General features: G+C 35.8%; 1 protein-coding gene across 1 annotated transcript in view; it reads right to left on the bottom strand.

Moving 5' to 3' along the window:
- Positions 1–1,307: 1,307 nt before the first annotated feature.
- LOC124162589 (nephrin-like) overlaps positions 1,308–22,619 on the bottom strand; it is a 345,009-nt gene continuing 323,697 nt past the window's right edge. Inside the window, exons 12-14 of the mRNA XM_046539169.1 lie at positions 15,864–16,274; positions 5,269–5,435; positions 1,308–1,967 (exon numbers count right to left, since the gene is read on the bottom strand). Of these exons, the coding sequence (XP_046395125.1) occupies positions 1,815–1,967; positions 5,269–5,435; positions 15,864–16,274 (731 nt within the window). The 3' untranslated portion in view covers positions 1,308–1,814. The remainder of the gene's footprint in view (positions 1,968–5,268; positions 5,436–15,863; positions 16,275–22,619) is intronic.

Genomic DNA, 22,619 nt, shown 5'->3' with positions numbered 1-22,619 from the left:
ACATATACCGGGCACAGGTCCACTTGATGGTGTGCAAATTTCCACCTCTTTAGAAGAATTGGTGGTGCGGTTGAACGCAAAAAGCAGACAATTGGCACAAAACAGGTGTAAGGGGCCAGTGTTACCTTTCAAGTGTAAGTGATAATTTGATGAATTGACTTCTATCCCTCATACTTATGGAGGTGTTCAAAATGTCCACCAAGATGACAGAAGGTGTAAAATAACTTGGACATGGAATTTGCTATTGAAATTGCTACAGTAACAAGACAGTAGCATAAAGAAAAGTATGCGGTATTCATTTTGTCGATGAAAATAGAAAAGAAATTAGAAAATATACATTTTCCCATTGAATTCCCTATGTGTGTGCAATGGTTATCTAGGGAAACTGTCCTTACTGCCATCTACTGAATGATCACTAAAGATGAGACAATAACATGGACAAGTTATAACACAGTGGGTATAAGAAGGTCCACAGTGTCCACATCCCTGCTGGTGTTTTCTGCTCTTCCTGGCCTTAATCTCCAACTGATCAACCTTACTAATTTTCCACTTTTACCGAGGAATTTCCTTTTTGAATCATATATGTACATCTAAATCAATTTTCTACCCTTTGTGTTCAATCTGGTTGAAACACTTAAAAGATGATTTGGTTGAAAAATATTCATGCACTTAAGTTACCTCATTATTCAGAAGGCGGCATGCTGGAAAACCAATCAGCAGAGAAACCTTAGTCATAGTGATCCATTTTGAGTGTGCTGGACTGATGAAGGTAGAGCTCACCCTGGATTACAGTCCAGGAAGACAAAAAAATTGATTTGGAAGAAATCTCCCCTGTCAGAAAGCCTCCATCTACGTCAAAATCTCTGGGTTATTCTTCTTTATAAAATTATCTTTCATCTCTTTATATACATCTATGTAATTTGGTTTTGTAAGGTAATCCCCAATAAAGTAAAAATTGCATTGTAGGTACATACATATTTCGATAGCTTTACACAAGGATTAGATACATACTTGAATTTGATGTAAAATATGTCCATAGCTTAAACCTTCCAAAACTGTGAGCACAAAAATTAAATAACTTGATAAACTGGTAAAAAAGGGTAAAAACATGCTTCGTATGAAAAATAATTCATTTGGATGAAAAATATTTTGGATGATAAAAAATTACTGTTACATATAAAGAAAAAATTGGAAGGAATATTGGTCCTCCTGAATAGAAAATTTGATATACATAGGTGAACATATGGATTATGGAATTTAAATCACCCTATATGCGCAAAATAAAAAAAAACAATACATGCATAATTGTAAAAATAAAAGAGACACTTAATTCTTCATTTTTTTCTCTCTGCATATTTGGTCTTCTGCAAGAAATTTTAATGGACCTTTTGAGAATAATTTAAACAGCCCTTAACAAAGCTGAAGGAGTTTCTCTCCTTTATTGTTCAATACATTTTAAAAGTTTTATAAATATTTTATACAATACTCTATACGATTGAGTTCCCGCTAGTAACACATGGGAAGCATTTAACCCATAACTAACAAGTTCACGTTTTCGAGTAAAGACATGACAGAAAGGCTGTCAAAAACAATCATGTACATGCAGATTATTTCTTGAGTACTCGTATGCTTCTGATCTTGATTCCAATGAGCTGAATCCAGTAGTACTGTGTCCTACCACTGGTAGAATTTCATAAATATTTCACTGGGAAAAAATTTGGCAGTTTATCATACATTTACATCCATTCTCACAGCTTGTTCTTGAGTTTCTTTCACAGCCTACTCACTTTGCCATGAAATACATTTATTTGTGGTCATACACAACTTTCAGGCACATCATCAGATAAAAGTTGCTCCTTGATGAATTTGCCATTTAATTCATAGGATACAAAAGAACTATTTTCTTCTCTTCCTTTCGGCCATGGAAGAAAGTTTGTGGTCCTATCTTGCATTGCTCTTGGTATTTCCTGTAAGGCAAGTTAATAAAAATACAATCTTGAATTTTAACATCAGGGGAGTCAAACTCGTCATTTTGACAGGTAGCTGCTACTTTTCCTTATCAAAGTCACAATTCCTAGATTTTTCCCTGTATCATCCCAATGTATCCTGAATTTTAACTACCTACTTATTTTTGACAATTGATATTATTCATAAAATTAAATCATTTTAAGCAAATAAAAATGCTACTTTTAGCACCCACTCACCTAAAACCCATATAAATGTAAAAATTAAGAAGTTTTGTAGTTCATAGGTATTTATTGTTCCCAGTTATTTTTCCATAATAACATCACAAATTTCCCTTCTTCCTCTAAAAACGTTAAGGAAAAGACAGGACAACTTAGTTAGCCACATTATGAGACATGATGGCCTGATGAAAACAACGATAGAAGAACAGGTGGAAGGGAAGAAGGGCAAAGGTTGTAGAAGAGGAGAACTTATGTATGACTTATGAGGAATGACTTATGTGCATTGGACAGATTGGAAAGGATGTAGAAGAGGAGAAATGTGTCACTATGAAAAGGCTAGTGGATAGGAGAGAGGAATGGAGAGCTGCGTCAAACCAATCTTAGGATTGTTAACTTATGATGTTGATGATAATAAATAGTATTTTGTGACATTTTTGTGCAAATATATCAAATTCATAAAGAAAATATGATGAAACTGAGACCTTAAAGGTCTACACAAGGAGCCCTAAAATACATATATTCTTCAAATAAGAGCTAATTGTCTTCAAAAGTGCATGAACTGCTATTGCAATTTTATATATTTTCTAAGATGCATTAATGCCCACCTCATGTGGGTATTGATGTTTAAGCTTGTTAGATGTTTGTGGATTAGCTTGAAAAGTACTTCATGATGTAAAACCTAACGTCGCCTTAGGTAAAAACCCAGGAATTTGAACCTCAAGTAAAAGTTAAATCGCTACTGAAGGGTATGAATACCGTTTTCAAACTCACTTTGTCCCTGATATCCCCCCATTCATCATCTCTTCATATAATTTTGTCAGATATACACGTATGTTTTCTGACATAGTGACCCAAAAAGAAAAGAATGCCTCTACTAAATGGGACACATCAATGTCATTTCATCAGAATCATTGATTCTATTTCTAGGTCATAAGAGCTCCCCAATTACAGGGGACGTAATGAATGCTAGACGCTCAATAATGATTAATTCGAGTTACATCCCTCTACACCTCATGGTTGTTGTGTCCACATCCTTTAGCTCTAGGCACAGAAATGATGGGCATTTTCTGCTCGTTATGAAATCACAGGTGGAACAGGGATGTAGGCACAACCTTAAGCAATAATAAGATTTGTAAAATCAATTGATTCAGGAGTGATATCGTGGAAGTGACACAGCACCAAAATTCTCTGAGAGCCAAAACATGTCGTACACATTAAAATAACTATGGAAAAGTACAACTAACTTTTGTTTCCATAAGTTTTTGCACCCACCCCAGCCATAGAAAAGATGACATTTTCCCTCATCTGAGACATTACTGCTGGAACTGAGGTGGGGAAATAAATGAAGCCATGCTGCTAAGTTACAACCTGGAGTCACAACCCTGTTCCACCACTCCTCTTCCTCAAGAATATGGCATCCACCCTATTGCATGGCACTTACAGAAAAGATGCATAATGGTATTTGCCATTACCGATCAAAATGACCCCTGTCCCAAGCACCTCAGCAACTGAACAGATATTTTTTTTGCACTTTGATAATAAATGCTGTTTAACACTGGAAGGACCAGGGTTATATGGCTACCTAGAAGGACCATTGACCGTCATTTTGATGGGTAATAATTATTTTGAATACTTCTTTGCTTATGATAAAACTGATTGATATATTCATTCATGATAAACTTTACTTTATTTATTGTCTGAGTAATGATTTACTGATCATTTTAAAATTTAAAATGAAAAGAGGTCACGTCACGGCAGGTATTTACCGATCATTAAAAAATTTAAAATGAACAGAGGTCACGTCTCTCCTGCTTTCCCTGCTCTGGCTTACCACACGTCACTTGGTATGGCTGATATTCTCCTTATTGCCATTCAAAATGTAGTATGGGAATGTTTGATGCATAAATGTGCTAACTAAAATATGAAAATGGCCAGGCTTAACCCTAGACTGGGGAAAAGTTTTTAAACATTTTGTTTTTCTGGGCTGGCTGGGAAGAGTTAAGGTGTATTAGTGTTCCCTGCAGTGAGGGAAAGTACACTTTGGCTATACCTGGGTAGCAATAAAAATTTTGGGAAACTTAAGTAGGTAGTCAAACGTTTAAAAATATTTTTCCCGTAGTCAGCATACAAAATGCTGAAAAATGTTCCTGCAGTCTTAGGGTTAATAGTGTGTATTGATTTCCTGAATAAAACACTTGTTAATTTTCTTGGATATTACACTATTACTTACACCACTTCTATTTTACATAGTGCGACCTGGGTTTTAATGAATTATCATCATCTTCAGGTGCAAATTAATGACAAATCATCAAAACGCGGGTCGTGCTATGTGAAAAAGAAGTGGTATAAGATATAGTGCAATAACCAAGAAAACTTATAAAGGAATACCAGAAAGTTAATAATGAGATAGCAAAACACTTATTACTGTTACAAATAAAATAGAAATGCCTCACCTGTCATTTTGATGGGTGTTGGTCATTTAAGGTAAAAAGCAATGGTATAACTCCATTTATGTGTGAAAAAATTAAGTAATATTTTAATAGGATATGTGCAATAGAAAATAAATAGAATTCAGAAAAAATTAAGATGACAGAAAAAAAATTATAGGCAGTATGATTGACTCTTTTTGTGAGGCGGGCCAAAACATGTATTGGCTGAATCAAAAAAGGAAAGACAATGGCAGGTTCCACAATTTAATAAATACTGCGACTGGTTTCGTATACATGGTATCATGATCAGGCCTGATGGTCACATAGGTCACGTTGAATAAGTACCTGGGTCGCTGTGACCGATGGCATGCTATGAGTGGCCAAAAGAAAGGCTCATTCTTCAGTCCGAATAATGACCGAAATGGTGTGGAGACGAAGTACATGATTTGGTCATTATGACCGAAGTGGCGCTGGAAGTGTTAATTTGCTATAACTTATGTATCACATTGCTATAACTTATTTCAGTAAATATAAAAATATTTTGTCGATATTTACCAGTTAAAATCATCAATTAAAAAAACACATATGCATGAGATTAAGCATCAAAATGAACAGTCTGGTCCTTCCAGAGTAAAAGCATGTTGTATTCTCACCTGTATATTTTCTAATGTTGAATGGTCCTCCATGTATAAACTTGAGTGCACTGCACTTGGGTGAGAGATGTGATTTGGAAGAGCTACTCTAGACATTGGATCTCTGTGATCCATCTGCAAGCCGCTGCAGTGTCTGAGTGGGTAACCTGTCTCTGATACTCCGAGGCCTGCAAAGAAATTTGAAATTTTCATATAATTACAGAATATTTATCTAGAAACGTGGTTTATTCATAATAGATGTTAACACTGGTGTTTTTTTATTATTCAAATTTATAAAAATGCAAATGAGTATTGCGTTGGTAGAAGTAGAATGATAAGATTGCTGCTAAGCTTAAAGCCACCAAAAGCACCCACTCACAACAGATGGTGGGTCAAGCTTTAGAAATAAAAGTATATAGTCTGCAACAAACGTAATATTACGCATAAAATATGCAGTCAGGAAAAAAAAATTATAGCATTCTGAAGGGGTGTCAGTGTTTTTTTTTAGTAGGCTAGGCCATGTAAGTCATTCCAAAACCAGAGAAGAAGCCATCAGTAGTTTCATGGTGCCAGAGCACACCTGAACACTGTTCCAGCACTGGTCAGCAAAATATATATGTAATATGTACTTGAATAGCACTTTTATCAATTTTGGTGCCTGAAAATTTCTAATATATACCTTTGTAACCATAAAAAAGGTAGAATAAAATGTAAATAATAACTTGCAATAAAAAACACACACATTTCTAAAAAAAAGTTAAGGAAAGTGCGTTCGGGCACTGCTAATTTTTCCATGAAGTGATAGGAAGCCATGACTTGGCGATGGAGTACTTCTGTTTCCCAAGGCTGGCTTGGTAATGGTTAATTTTATGTTAAAGCACTGGGGTGTGGAAGGCAAGGAGAAATCAGAATATTATCATCCTGAGGAGTTTCAGCTACTCCACACATTTCTTTAATATCAGACTTGATGGAGTCTCAAGTAAAATATTCCATAGGTGGACTTCAATCTCCCCTGTTGGGAACTACTGAAGGGATTATATTGGTCAAGTGTTATAAAATGCTAAGGGTTGGGAAGTGGAATGAGGGATCACTTTGAATCTGTAGAAGACTGGAGAAACAGATGGTGGAAATCCAAAGATGAAATTGGATATGCTAGGAATCCGTGGGATGGAGTGACCAGACTTTTGGGGTGGAAGTTACGAGTTTATCTTTCACTACGCAATTCCTCAAGTGTAATTGATGGCTTAGTCACTAGGAGCTCTGTGAATGTTACTATAGCTAGTAACAATAGTCAATAATGGTAAGTGAACTTGAAAACGTTAATGTTTCAATGCTTTCAATGATTTTCAGAACTATGGACCTATTTTTATAAATTACAACTGGTTATGGGTTCAAACCTGCTAAATATTTGAAATGTATGACAGGAAGTGAGCATGCTTGGATTTCATGATACTAACTAACAGCATGCAAAAGAATGAGACAAATATCTGGACTTTAAGGTCGGTATGCTTCAATCTATTTATTTATCTCAATTACCCCCGAAAACAGCACAATGTGACCCTTACATCGGGTGTTTAAACAATCAACAACAGACGTTGCACACACCTATGTCCTTGAAGGGGCAACCAATCCAGGCGGGATTCGAACCCACGACCTTCAGTATGGTAGGCGAGGACTTATTCCCGCCGCCACCGAGGCCAACAAAATGTAAATAAATGAATGAAACGAAATCTATAAATGTTTGGTAGTTGTGCAGTGAAGTAAGAAATTAGAAAAAGAATTGTGGTATATGTATGAATTGTATGAGAGAATTCTCCAAGTAAACCATTTCACTTGTGTCCCCCCCAACAACACACATTTGGATATACATATGTATATATATTGTATTTTCATGGGTCACATACATATATATTTTTGTTATGTATTACATCTGTAGTACATATGTATTATTGAATGTATTTCCTTTGTATTCATACATAAGTAAAAGTGGCACTTGTTACACGATAAGTACATTTGTACTTATCGTGTAACAAGTACCACAACACGTACCACTTTTACATATGTATGAATACAGAGGAAATACGTATGTAAATGTGGTCAAAAATACACAAAATATACATTATGTATATTTCCTGTAATACTTGGGAGGTAGATTTTCGTGGCGTCTTGCGAAACGTTCATAAACATTTTTTCCAGAAATAATATGTTCACAGCAAACGCCAGATTTCCCTATTTTAATGATCATTCATCCATTCGAATTTATACCCAGAAAGCTTAAAAATAAATCATATACTGGTCGATGTGAGCAAGGGTAGTAAATATGGCGGCTGTTTATGTTAATTTGTAAATGCACGCGAAATACAGACGTATTACATATGTAAAATTCAGTTTCTATCCACGAAATATACACATGGAAAAATGGTTCACAATACATGAAAAATACAAAACATAGTACTTGCACAGATCAAAAGTAAAAGCGAAGTTTGATTTATTAAACAATATTTTAATGTAACTGTTTAGACAAAAAATTAAATTCTCAATTCCGCGGCTCACTGTCGCTAGGGAAGTGAGTGGGAGTGATACAGTTATAATCGTTATAATCTCGTTGACAGTAAACCTCGGCCTCGGCATTTCGTTCGAGACTACGAGAACGTGCTGTAGGAGGAACTCCGGCATCTACGCTAATAAACAAAAGGAAATCCGTTATTAACTAGCTACTGATGTATAGTTAATTTTATATTTGTTTGTATTATTATACTTATTGGAAGAATTGACATAGTGTTTTAATCCTCGATAACCGGTGCGTGTGGATGGTGTGCTCAACCCAAAGCTATGTTTTGCTGGAAATGTGCTTCAATCCCACACGTTATTGCGATTCGTGCAAGCCAGCTCCAGCAGTTTCCTGTCACTGGATTATTAAGGTAAGGTATGATTTCTCTTTTATTGTATTGTACGCCTACATAGACTACATTAATTATGTTATTTGAGTATATTTGGATACAACTATTGGCGCAATTTGTTGACCACATTGCGCCAATAGAGGTAATTATTTTGTTTATGTTTGGCTATTGTTTTCCTTTTTTGTTGAGTTATGTATCGAGGAGACTGGTCTCCATTGAAGTTATATGGTAAAACATAGTAATGTCAATCTTGTACGTATAAATTAATAGATTATGCGTCGTATAGTAATTCCGTGCTTCGCGGCTGAAGTTAAATTTTTTCTTCTCTTAATTAAGAGCAGAAAAAATTGTTTAAGGAATGTTTTCGTTCACGTGTAAGTTGTTTTATCGCTGTTTATTACCACAACCTACTGTATTGTAGTTCTTGCATTCCTAGTTATCCTATGCTTTAGTCATAACATCTTTGACCGTAGACTTATCAGCGTAGCCTTGTCACTAATAGATTCCTCGAGGTTCCGAGCGGTTTTGCTCTCTACTTCTAATTATTTAACGAACAAGAAGTATTGGTCGTGTAATATCGGTTCCCTTAAAGCAAAATGTAATACTTCTTTCATCTTAAAATGCAGTCAATCAAGGTGCATTTCGTCATTATTATTAACACAAGATAAATACGTAATTTTCATGCGAAAGTTTGTCATTATATGTAAGAAAAAGGTGCGTACGGGCCAAATTAATTAATTATAATTTTCTTTTCATGCTCTTTCGCGCATACCCAGCAGGCGACGATGTAAATAGCTTGGCCTGGACAAGAGGAGAATGGATTACGGAAAAGACGACGAAGCAAAGCCAGAAGACCAGGTGGAATTGTTAATACCGAGGTAAGCTTTGAGGGAAATTTTTTTTTTACCATAATGGAGAGGTTTCTTAAAGTTAAGCCTGAAATTATCGGTTATGTATGAAATTTATTTGTTTGAAAATTTGATATCACAAGTTTATATTTTTCTGTGTGAGTCATCCGCTACTAAATCATGGTAGTAATATATTAGTATCATGTAATAAATAAGCATACCAATGGATTCACGTTTTCCTAGTTAATTTATATTTAAAAGTAGTCATATGATCTTTTCTCATATTTCTCATTCTTCTTAAGAGAAAGGCTATTAATTTTGTAAAATGAAAGCATATCCCCAAAATATATGATTTCTCAAAGGACAAGGTCAAATCTGTGCTAGCTGGGACCTCGACATAATTGGTAAATGAAAAAATTTAAAACTTATGTCTGGAATCTATCAGAGAAGCCAAACTTTCATTTGCATTCAGAATACAGAATTAGTACTAAAATTACAGACTTCACAGAATACTGACTGCCTATATGAATTGATAAAAATAAAATTGAAAGGCCTTGAGCTCCTATTCAGATCTTACAAAAAGATATATTTTTGCATGACTTTTAAACTTGACATCTTCTTTTCTCCTTTCAGAAAGTGGCTAATTGTGCAGAGTTGGTTTCCTGAATTCAGGTTTCTTCTTGTGCAATGGGTTACAACGCTTGTTCCGTGCTAACATTTTTTTCTATTTTCCAACTCAAACCATTGTTTGTACTTGATTTATCTTTGTGCCATTTTTTTTAACTAAGTTTCACCTACTGTTTGCTGGCCCTTAATGCTTGTTAGCAATATTCATGGCCACACTTGTTATTTGTGTGTATTATTTTATTTTTCTCTTTGAATAAATGTTTTATTATCTGTACGTTCTGGTTTCCTTATATTTATTCATCCATTTGATCCATATTGATATTAAGTGGATGTGGGTCAGAAAATCAATATGTATAATTCGTGTACGAGGGCCTGCAGATACATATGTATATTACATGTAAGGATATTCAGATTTCCAATTTGTAATACGCATGTATACATACATCCTGAGGGACTTTTGAGCCACTTTTACGTGAAATATACAGACGTAATACAATTGTATTCCATTGTATACATATGTATAATTCATGTATGGGTATTCAGATTTCCAATTTGTAATACGTACGAATACATACATCCATAGGGACTTTTGAACCACTTCTACGTGAAATATACCGATGTAATACGATCGTATTCCATCTTATACATATGTATTTGGTCACGTTTTTTTTTTTGTATTATTGATGTAATACAAATGCCGTGTTATCTGGGCCCATTTGTGTAATACTTACCTTAATTTAATGAAGACTAAAGCTAAGAAAACCATGATGCTAAGTAACAGCATGCAAAAGAATGAGAAAAATATCTGGACTGAAAGGTATGCTTCTGTCTATTTATTTATTTATCTCAATTACCCCTGAAAACAGCACCATATCCTCCTGGCAAATGATATTTCATTTGTAGCCACGGGGAGGATTAACTCATGGCAATAAAAAGAAAGGAAATAAAGTGCAATTATTTCCACTTTGGATGTGTGAATGAAGTTTAAATAAAATGAAGGACAGAGGATTCTATAGGTAAAGGAATCCTTACTGTGAACTCAAAGGGAGAATTTCCATATGGCTAAAAGGGAAAAGAAGTAATTTTTAAAAAATTGGTGCATCTCAGGAGTGTGTGGTTAGGAGGGATTGATCAAATATGTGTTCTTGTGTATGCACTTTTAAATTTTAATTCATTTCTGAATGCAGTGTGCAAATGATAGACAAATGTTTGGCTTTTAGTGAGGCTTCTCATTTCCCTCATTAAGTTTCATGTGTCACATGGGTGGGCCAAGAGTGAGCCAGGTAATAAAATGAGTTTAAGGGGATAAATAGGAAGGACAAAACATAATTTTAAACATTTATATATTGACTTCACAAAAATAGCATCACTTTCCTGATATGCCACGTGGCAAAATAATTATGCCTCAGGCCTAAATACATTTTTGTGAGTGCATTCATTTTATATTCATGTGGAAAGCAGCAAAATTTATTGACTGAGAAGAAAGTGAAAAACTGAAATAAAGGTGGATTTTGGGGTGGGGCATAGGCGCACCTGCCCCCCCAGATGCTTTAAAAGTTTTTTGAGTTTTGAGATTTTGAATACAGTTATTATCACCTTCGTTTTGTTTAGTGCATTTTAGAGCCTCAATCATTTCATTTCATATTAAAATAAAGAGAATATTTCATAAATTAATTGTTGCATGCTGTCTACAATATCAAATATGCGGAGACCGTTTGCCTGTCAGACCTCCCCCCCAGAAAAGAATCCTGGATCTGCCCTTGCTGCAAAACATAAATAAATTAACATTGGACAATACAAAACTACCTTGCAAGTTAAGAGAGTGGTTTTACATATGATTATTTTATATAAACAGATAATTTTAATATTAGAAAATTAAGTTTAACTTTGGACTCCTATTCTGAAAATTTTGCCTCTTATTTGGGAGGGCTGGAGAGTGGGCTGAAAAAATTTGGGTGGGGCAGGTCCACCACTGTTAAGTTGGCATGCAAAGCCCAACTGAACTCTGACGACTTGGGTAGTTTGTCATGGACGGGTTTCAACATCACACCAAAGAGTGTGAAAATGTACTTGGGCAACAAATGGAGATAAGTTGGAATCTGCTGGGTTTTTGACTGGATACAACCCAGACAGCACACTGGTAACGGTATACGTATACCGTAAGTATACCAGGTGTATACTGTTTCCTTGAGAATCTGTATACATGTTTTAGATTCTAGGTATACATAAACAGTATCCTGAAGCGTATACGTATACAGTATACGAAAGGTATCTGTATACCTTTCATATACTGTATACGTATGTGCTACATATGGAAACAGTATCTGAAAGGTATATGTATACCTTTCATATACTGTTTCCATATGTAATCTCAGTGGCGGATGCATATGGGAGGCGCGCCCCCCAACCCTTTCCTGGCCGCCCGCATAACCAAACATTGCAGGACTACAATTTTAACTTTTTTATGTCATAAGATGGCTTTGTATTTCATGTGCGTATAATCAGTTAAAATAACACTTTCTTAAACTTTGCATGTGACTTGATTATTTTTTTAGGATAAAAGTAAAGGTTGGTCAAGATATCTTTTACGCCCCCCTCTAGAGTTTTTTTTCTGTATCCGCTACTGTGTAGCCATTAGTAAACAATTAGTGTCCTTTAAAGGTTACTCTGTCCGTATACTATTTCCATATGTAGCCTTCAGTATACACAGCGTCCTTTCCAATGGGCTAAAACCTTTCCGTTACTTGCGTGCTCCTATGACCCCAAGAGCTACACTGACAGGAATAAATCTAAATTACCTCAGGAAGGGCCACTCACGCCAACTATGTGGAAGGGTAGGAGCCAGACGAATGGTAGTCCACGTGATGGTGTCACGTGAAAAACACTGTTGGAATTTAGTTGGAAAACCTTACCAGCTAACTCTTCCCTGAAAACATGGAGTGGGACCTTTTCGCAAAGGGCAGGTGTCATTCACGGCAGCGAGGTTGGCAAAGCAAATAATTACGTTTGTACATGTATCTTCATTCTTTGTAAAGGTATCGGCTCGAGCCACTACTCTCTTCTTATTCTCCTTCTGGTTTCATTGGATAAAGACGTCGTCTCATTTAATATCTTTAAACTGATTCATCAGTTAATTTATTTTCCCCGGTTGGCTTCAGGCAGCCCTGGCAAAAATGAAGGAGGCTGATAACGGTACTGGAGAGTGTTTTATCATTTCTGTTCGGAACACCCAAGAACGCCGTCCGCCTGGGTTATTAAGAAATCCAGATTAATTTAAAAAATCAATGAACTGCCTTAAGATGTAAAAAATCCTGCCATGAAAAGTCCCTCTTTTCATAGAGAAAAATGCTCTTCGAAATGTGATTTCAATCGTGCTTTTTTATCTACTGAGGCGATGAAACAAAAAAGATATTTTTCAGTGGAATTTATTCCTCGAGTCATAACGCGAAACTTAATTTTTTTGAATGCCAAGATTTGGACTCCCGCCCGTGATTTCGACCTATCGATAGTGGATTCCGTCGATAGTCGATTCCACCAGTTGTCGATTTCCACAGATACAAACATATGAAAACGTAAATGCGTCCATAACCGCTTTCACAATCAAAGACCACGCGAATAATGTTGCGTTCACTGTGTTGTGTTCGTCGTTTGCGAAATTGATCCTGCCGAAGTTTATCAGCCTCTTAAGTTCTTCATTTACTTGTTTCACCTGCACCTAGGCAATCAATTACCGTTATAACTTAACTTTGTAGTGTTGTGTTTGCTGTTTGCGAAACTTGTCCAATGAAAGTTTATCAACCGCTCAAGTGCTACTTTTGCTTCCTTCATCACAATCTGGGTAAGTAGAAGTGTTGCCATTGCCACATTTTTCTTTCTTAAATGACGCAAATTCTTAATATTTTCAACCTTCTCACACTTTCTGAGACTGAGGGATCCATCTTCTATTGATTGAAAAACTTTGCATTTGCGTAAACTTTAATTTATTTATGTGCTTGACGCATTTAATCACCGTAGTGTGGGAGGAATGTGAACAAACATTTCTCGACTTTACTATTTATTAAGTCATTTAAAGTTATTTACATTTTTTTAATTGGCTGTTGTGCCATTAGTGTTGCTTCCTTTAAAATGTAATCATATATGTTGGAGATCAGAGGGTATTTCACTCTTTAGGTTTAGACAAATCGGTTTTAAATTATTAAGAATTAAATTCTCAAATCAATTTAGTACTTCGATTATTCAAGGTGAATAACTTATCGTTTTTTACATATAGAACTGATGGGGAATTTTTTCGAAATATCCTTTGTTGATAGTTGGTATTTATATAGCTTAAGGGAAAATCACATCAATAGAGATTACTTTTTAACAAAATGACTTACTTTAACTAGACAAATTAGATGTATCACTAATAGATTCTAATAAAGTTTATGTGATATTATTTACAGGTGTAGTAAGGAAGAATTTTCCAAATTGCCAATGATGAAGAAATACGAGGAAAAGTGAGCTTGTTCTTCATGGATTCTTGTGACCTTAAGGAAGGATAATCAGGCAAAAACATTGATATTGATCCTATTGGTCTTTATTTTCGTTTACATTGAATAAAGGCATTTCTAACGGTATTTGTTATTTATCAACACTCATCAAAATATTCAGAAAATATTTGTCTAGTTATATTTGACATCTAAATTCTTACTACTTCTTAAATTGACTTTTAACTTACTATGCTTAGTGAATTTACTCATACGATAAGATGTTTTTTTACATTGGATGAATAGACTGATTAAATAATACTGTGAGAGGATCCACTAAAACCTCTTGACGATAATTAAGCACAAAATGTGGTTTACCATCCGGGCTTGGCCCCTTTATTGTGTCTAATGAATTCAATATCTTATGTATTTCTGAGATTGTGTGGTATATTAGTAAAAATGTGTAATATTTAGTTAAATATAATTATTTCGTTTTAACAGCACACATGTGTTTTCCATTTCCTCTGTAGACCCTTTAAGACCTGAATCTCACAGATTTTTTTCTCTATTCACTTTATTGTCAGCAAGAAGTCTCAAACAAACTGGTAAGTGTTCCCACAGAACAATGCAAAACACACTAGCATGTTACATTATGTTTATGAACGCTCTCTGCTGCTTAGACAGGATGTTCTCAAATGTACGTAAACACTGTGAAATGCTGGAGATGTCACTCACACTAAATGACAAAATGAATGTACTAGTACTTCCACGCTTGCACTAAATTCACACTGGCACCAGAACAGAGATTTAGTTTTCGTTTTGCTACTTTAATTTCAGTTTTAATACGGCAGTGTATGTCAACAGCTGCATTCAGGATTTTGCTCAATGAAGAAAAATATACTCAGGGTGTTTAGTGATTGGGAATCTGGAAATATGCATGATTTTTTGTCACTAAAAATATCCATGAATTTTTGCTCCTGCTTTGCATTTAAAATCTTTTATTTCAAACTCGTTTCACATGAAATTTGTCAGTGCAAGGCCTATTTTATATACTTACATGCATGCTTCAAAATGCATTGATTGCATTTTAAATTGCACTTTATGAGTGCAAACACTGTTTAGATAACTTTTACAATTTTGAAAAAATTTGTTGATATTCCAAGTGTTGCATTCATAAAATAAGTGAATAATTTCTTTTAAAAATGTAAGAATTTTAATTAGGACAATACATAATTATAGAATTAATTAAAAGTATTAAGTAAATGTAGTGTTGTAAAATTCGTATACATAGCTTTTATCTCGTAAGATTGACCTGGAATTTAGTAAAATTTCCCTAGAAAACCTGGAATTCTGCAGTAATTTTCTGCTTTCATACATATATACGTCTTGTATACTGTATATATATATGTCTTGTATACTGTATACGTATACTGTATATGCGTGGTAGGAGGACATTTGCTGCGTTATATACATTTGGTAGATGGTGGGTAGAAGGTTTTTATACGTATACAGTATACGTGTATCTTCTACTGTATACGCATGTTATACACTACGTATACGTATATTTAATGTATACAGTAGCATGTGTGCTGTCTGGGAAGTCTCTACCATAGGCCAAGGAAATCAAAAAAATGTTTCACACAAGAGAATTTGCCACATTGCAGATTGTTCACACATCCTATATGATATAATTGTCATTTGCTCATGACATTTGAACGTCAATACCTAGTTTTATTGATGATTTTCAAAAGCACTTCATTAATCTCATTACTCACCATAGTGCTTATCCACTAGTATGTCAGGTGCTGGCGTTTCATTTTGTCCCTGGAGAATATTACCACTCGACCATTCTGCCCTGTTGTTATCAGCCTTTAAAGTGTATGACACCATCAGCCCACCTCTGTTTGTCTCCAACCTTGGCTGTTCCATTTGATGTTGAAGCTGGTGTTCCTGGTGGTGGTGTAATTGTTGTGAGGGTACAGGCTCTGGAGGTGGAGCCTTTGGATAAAGTAAAGGTGGGACTGAGACTTCTCCACTGGGTAAACTGGGTTGATCCGCATTTCGACGGTGTCGAGCAGCCATGGCAGCGACCAGAGTCATCGAGGACAAGGCAAGGAGGACTCCGAGTAGTAGAGCAAGTAAGGGAAGGGCACCCATGGTCCCTGATCCTGCTGCACTCACTGATTCTGTAAGGGAAAATCTCATGTCATCATTTGTTCCCATCTAACGTGGGACTTGAAAAGTCATGCAATGTCCAAATGACCACTCCCTGTAAACACAAATAGCTGCAGCAGCGCTGCACAGGGGTTTCACAGCTGCAAGTTCGTTTCCGTTTCAATGAAGCGCGGTAACAGCGCTTGTGCAGCGCTCTTTCGCAGCACGCTGGCGAAACATGCACTTGCAGCGCATCAACAGCGCATGCCCAAAGCATGCCTGCAGCACGCTGCTGGAACGCTGCAAATGCGAGTTTGTGCAACAATCCTCCGCTACGTGATACGCGATTGTTTACCAGGGTGCTTGGGAAGTTTGCTGAGGCTATGGCGGCCAACGTCGTGGAACTGTTGATCGTCCTTGGGGATTCTAATAAGGTAAGAATTTATCATCTTCTTTTAAAATGTATAATTTTAGTTACTTTAAATTCAATGCTCCTTGAAATTAGGTAGGATTGGCTTTCTTTCATGGTGAATATAAACACATTTTAAGAGTGAGTGTTTTTGTTTACATACGTGGTCGTAGTTATGTTTGGAACCATTGGAAATAAGCTTTAAAATAATAATCATATAGGTTTCCATTAATAGTGAAATAGGAAATTTGTAACGCATATCTCAGGAAAAGTTCACAGCTGAAAAGTTTTTAGTTAGCCAACCTTTTTAGTAAAATACTAAAAAGATTGTCCAACGAGATGGGCTGACGCGGGAGTGAAAAAATCATTAAAGCGACAGAGAGAATGCCCTGCTAAAATGGAAGATGTCAATACTGATTTATCCAGTAATTATCTCGTGTTACTAATTAAAAAATATAAGTTGTTTAAAGCTTAAGGAAGCCTTCAAGAATGCATTGACGAATTTTAAAATGAAAACGCTGGTAGAGGAGTAACGGGATAACTCAAAAGCATTTTAGTCTGGTGTTAGGGAAGTACGAGCAATGTAAAATATTTTCCGTTTGATCGCTAAAATACGATTATGGATAAGTATTAGCAAACAGTTTCGTGAAAGTCAATTTATTGAATTCCTACTTCAAGAGTGTGTTCACTGAACCTTCTGAGAACAAATTAGAAAATATTGACAATGTTTTTGCAAGTTCTAGCTTCAGGGTAGATTGCCTTCATGAGTGTTTGGCAAGTTTAGCCTTTATATAAATGAGAAAGTGTAATTTTCTGGCGTATGTAACATTGTTGTGACCGTGTGGTGTGCATGTGGGAATCCTCTTGCGTGCTTTTGATTCATAATGATAAATATTATAATTATTGCAAAGCTATTCTTGGTATAGTTTTTACTCTTGTCATTTATTCCTTCCCTCCTTTCACAATTGATCTCCCATTGATTGCGTCTTTTGTATCAGTAGATGCTTTATGTGTGTTCTTTGGCATTTCCTCAGATGCTGATAAGAAGCCTACGCTGGTTCATGTTGGTTTTGGTAAAATAAATAAAAAGATAGGAGAGTGGTACCAGCAATTGCACCAGGATAAGGAGATCTGTTTTTGACAGCGATTGTGTGTACTGTTGCATTATTATGAATATATGCTTTTGTTTTTCATTGAATAGGGTTGTTCAAGCCTATCAAAACGGTCTAAAAAAACGAATGTATATCACTTCTGATGTAATTTCATTTTGATTGGGATGAATGACAGATGCGTTGAAAAAGTAATGATGGAATTATTAGCAATCAAAATTCGAACAATTTTAAACGCCGCCAAAAACGGTCGGCCATCTTGAAATAGAGGTGATGACGACACAAGCCTGTACGGCTGGCCTGTACCCTCGATCGCTCGATGCCAAGCTGAGTACTCTGCATGCCGACTGGACATTTGCCAAGGTTATTCCTTATTTTGAAATGGCCTTTGTTGTGCATGAAGCTTCCGGATGGATCAAGGCGACATGAAATCCATTCTTCAAGTTAGGCAGGCAATGTATGTAGCGTTGACAGGAATTGAAAGTTTTATATTGCTGCATTTGCTAGGAAACTACGTGCAGTGAACTTTCATTGTGCTTCTAGTGCAAGTGAACACAATTTGTGCCCTTAATGTACCCCTAAGTGAATGATTGCATATAGACGATGAAGTAAAGAGTGAAGTGAGTTGTGAATGTAACTGCTTCGACGAAATTATTTATTTCTTCCATGCTAGTTCAATCAACCCTATACATTTCGATCTAAGGTATCTAACTATTGCCCAGGGGATATTTTTCATATTTGAGATAGTTGTGCTTTAGGGATACATCGAACGCATATTAATTTTCAATCGTTTGTTCGCTTCTAAGTTCCGTTTGATTTTATTACCTATTCATTTTGAGCATTCACGAGTGTTTACATTTCACGAATTTCGTTGCGCTGTTGTTTGTTTTTGTTTTGGTCATATTTTGGTTACGGTAAGAGTACGGGTAAGAGTAATAGTGAAATTCGAAGTTTTTTGATGTTACAATAACCGGTTTAGCTATTTGTTTCAGCCTATTCATTTCATTGTCCTCGAAATGTCAATGTGAAATAACGTAAACTGATTCTAAGTCGTTAGTGATGAGTGAGAAGTGAGGTGTGGAGAATCTTTCGAACTTCAAGGAGTGCAAATTCTTTTAGCGTGTGCATAGTGATTGGAAAACCGATTATCATGTTTTATTAGTGTTTTATATTTATTGTGAGTCAAGTTTTTCATTGAATCAGTTGATTCGGAATATATTCGAATAATTCGTATCAAAAAGACAACTCGTGAAATGTGTACGTTGTAGTGCTATTTATGATATGATGAGCAATAAATATGTACAAGTAAGGGTAATTTTGCTTATTATTACTCTTATTAAAGGATAAATTTGGATTTTCTTTAAACACTGATCTGGCGGCAGACGCTGGAGATCTTGAAAAAAAGTGGAATAACCCTGCCGAGCCACTTAAACAACACTGCAGTAGGGCATCTACAGGCTTGTGACGTCACACATCAATTCAAGATGGAAGTAGGGCTTTTTGGCGTAACGTAAAATTTGTCACTGTTTAAAGCCTTCTCTAAACATGTACAATTAAGAAAATGGCATAATATTATTGTCATTGCTCCTTCTGAAGCACGATCTTTCGATTTCTTAAATAAAAAAAATATGGTGAACAACCCTATTGCTCTTGCTTCATCTGATGTGTCTAGCATAATTACTTTAAACGACCACTATTTATTCTCAAATTTTCAGTTTTGTAATTCGAAGAAAGAGCATAAAAACTTCCACTGCTATTATATGCCATGCAATTCTGCCCTTGGGTACTGTCATTTTGTTCTGTAACTAGGAATTGTGGTGCATTCTCATTCTATATTGAGTACTATGTTTGTTGCCTTTGCTTTTGATGATTTTTCGTTGCATTGCTTCTGCTGACATATCATGCATTAATTACTTAACATGAATTTTGTTTATTCTCTAATTTTCAAATTTATATTCTGAGGAGAGGGCAGAGAAACTTCCACTGCCATTAATTGCTATTTAAATCTGGCCTTGCATACTGTCTCTTTGTTCTGTAACTGTTTGGGATGCAAATTAAATGATGCACTGAAAATAAATTTTTTTAAGCATATTTTGAATTTTTGCGATTTTATTCTTCTACCATAAACTCATTCTGCTGTAAGGATAATGCTATATAGCGAATGGTGAGTAAGTATCTGTGTTTAAGGTATGCTTAGTTATTCTGAGGATTGTTGTACGCTTTGTATGGAGTGGTTACCAGTTCTTAATTTTGCATTCTTTTTTTGATTCGAGATTTGAGAACTAGTGCTGTTTTGGCTGAGTGAAGTACTGATGGTAAGCCTAGAGTGAAAGTCTATGAAAATTTTACTTTCTAGGTTATGACCGTCATAGAATTCTACCCTGTGTGCCAAACTTCTTGTCAAGGTAATTTCGTTTTGGTTTACTACCCTGTGGCCATAGTTATGCAGGTTATTCCGGACCTTTTCATTGATGGTATGCTTTCAGTGTAAATCCCCAAAAGCAATTCCATCATTCATGTGCAGGTCTGAATTATCATCGCTGCTATGCTCGTAGATATGTCTACTTGTCCGGGCACTAGTCAGCCTGGCAGGTGAATGAAGAAATAGCTACTGGGCATAAGCTATGAAGGAGTACTGAAACAAATTATTAGGTCTTGATTGAACTGCGTAATTCAATCAAGACCTAATAATTTATTTCAGTACTCTTTCATAGCGTATGCCCATTGCCCAATAGCTATTTCTTCATTCACCTGCCAGGCTGACGAGTGCCCGGACAAGTAGACATATCTACGAGCATTGCAGCGATGATAATTCAGACCTGCACATGAATGATGGAATTGCTTTTGGGGATAGGCCACCGGGTAGTAATTGGCAAGGATAAGCTTGATTCAGTACGCAATTAAAGCGAAATTCGGGCGCCGCAGCACCGCTGGTGTAGCGTTGCTAATGCATTTCTACAGCGCTGCAAGACGGTTGTTGCAGCGCTGCCGCAGCAACTGAACGGCGCTGCTGCAGCTATTCAGCAGCGCTCGTGATGCTCCTCCGTTACGCTGCCGCAGCTGTTCTGCAGCGCTACAGTGGCGCTCTAGCAGCGCGTGTGGCATTCAAAAAACGGAAATTTGAAGGTTGCTGTCGCGCGTCAGCAGCGCGTGGGCACCGTCTGCAGCGCTACGGTGCAGCGCTGCTGCAGCGCTTCAGCAGCTATTTGTGTTTACAGGGCTATTAAGAAAATAATAAAAATGGATGATAATATTCCTAATATGTACTCTATCAAATGAAAAATAAGTTGCCCAGATAATGTTATCCAAGGCTTTCAGGATAAAATATTCCCTAATTGTAAGTGTTTAAAAAATTAATTTTCTGGCAACTAGTCATTTAAACAACTTGTAGGATGCATGGAATAAAAAAAGGATGAAATAATGATGAGGATACCTCAAGTAGTGTATTGAAAGAACTGTTCTAAGCATAGGTAAAATGTCCTGCATACATATACAATCATCAAGCAGCCATTCCTTTTCACAATTAATTTTCGTATGTTCAATGTACATGTATATTTCTTGGTGATTTTATGTATTGCTCATTTTAATTGCTTTTATTGCATATATTCACACTGCCAAAAGAATCTTCCAAGAGCCTTTCAGCTCAGCCGTTTGTTTCAGAATGCTTTTACTACCTTTTGTTAAGACCTTCCATTCAGTATCCAAAAAGAGGATTTGGGCAAGAAGTGAATGCAATAAATAACTCAACAGCACCAAAAAGGAAATGTCCAAAGTTAGAAAAAATTACAGTGACTAATTACATTAAAGGAAATAAATATCTCCAAAAGTGGTTTTTATTGACATGAATATCATCTATTGGGCTTAATGATGGAAATTAAATCTGTCAATAAAGTCAATAAAACCTGTTTATGAAACATTTCTTTTTCAAAAATTTTTTTATTTTACCGTAATTTGGATTTTCCTGTCTTTAGAATTTTCCCCATAAGAGAATTTGTACCTCAAATTGATTGCCCTGTGGAGTACTAATACATTTTAACCTTTTCTCCTCTTCATCACTTAAGTCAAGTAGTTGGACAAAAAACTGTTCTGGGAATTAAAAACATTCTGCTATGAACAAACAAAACAATAAACTCATAGAAGATGCAATTAGCTATTTAAAATATCAAATAAAAATGAATAAAAAGGAGCAGGATATAAAATCACTAAGACACATCTTGCATTGGACATATTATAATAGAAAGTAAGATAGATATGGGTGTCTCATTGACGATTTTCAATTCATGCAGGACATTATGCTTACGCTTTCAATGGCTCTTTCAACACACTATCTGAGGTTTTGTCAGCATTCTTACATCCTTCATTATTTGGATAAAATAATTTTTCCAAAGTTAGAAACATTTACCTGAATTGATCTATTTATTCCTAAAACCTAAATCACAAGATCATTTTTTCCGTCCTTCAGAATAGTATCTCCAATGATAGATTTTCAGAAAATGAAAGAATGTTCGTTCAAACCATCATTTTCTGAATCACATAGTCATTCCCACTGTCCTTTACGTCACTTTCTGTATTTAAAACTGATATACAATTAAAAGCCAAGCATGGCATACAATCATTGTTAGAGGCCATACATTTTTAAGTATACCGGGACTAGCCACGGTGATAACTTTTACGGGAGTCACCCGCAATGCACAATTGTGCGAAAAATCCACAGAGAAAAAAATCATTCGCCTTGACCGGGTTCGAATCCCGGTCAAGGCGAATGATTTTTTCTCTGTGGATTTTTCGCGCCATACATTTTGATTGGCTGAAGGACGGTGCCAGCAATAGTTTCAGCGACGGAAAAAGGGACATGCTGA

Source organism: Ischnura elegans, chromosome 7 (genome assembly GCF_921293095.1).
Source record: "Ischnura elegans chromosome 7, ioIscEleg1.1, whole genome shotgun sequence".
Taxonomy (NCBI): Eukaryota; Metazoa; Arthropoda; class Insecta; order Odonata; family Coenagrionidae; genus Ischnura; species Ischnura elegans.
Note: the sequence above shows the minus strand (reverse complement) of the source record. Positions and strands in the feature narration are given on the sequence as shown.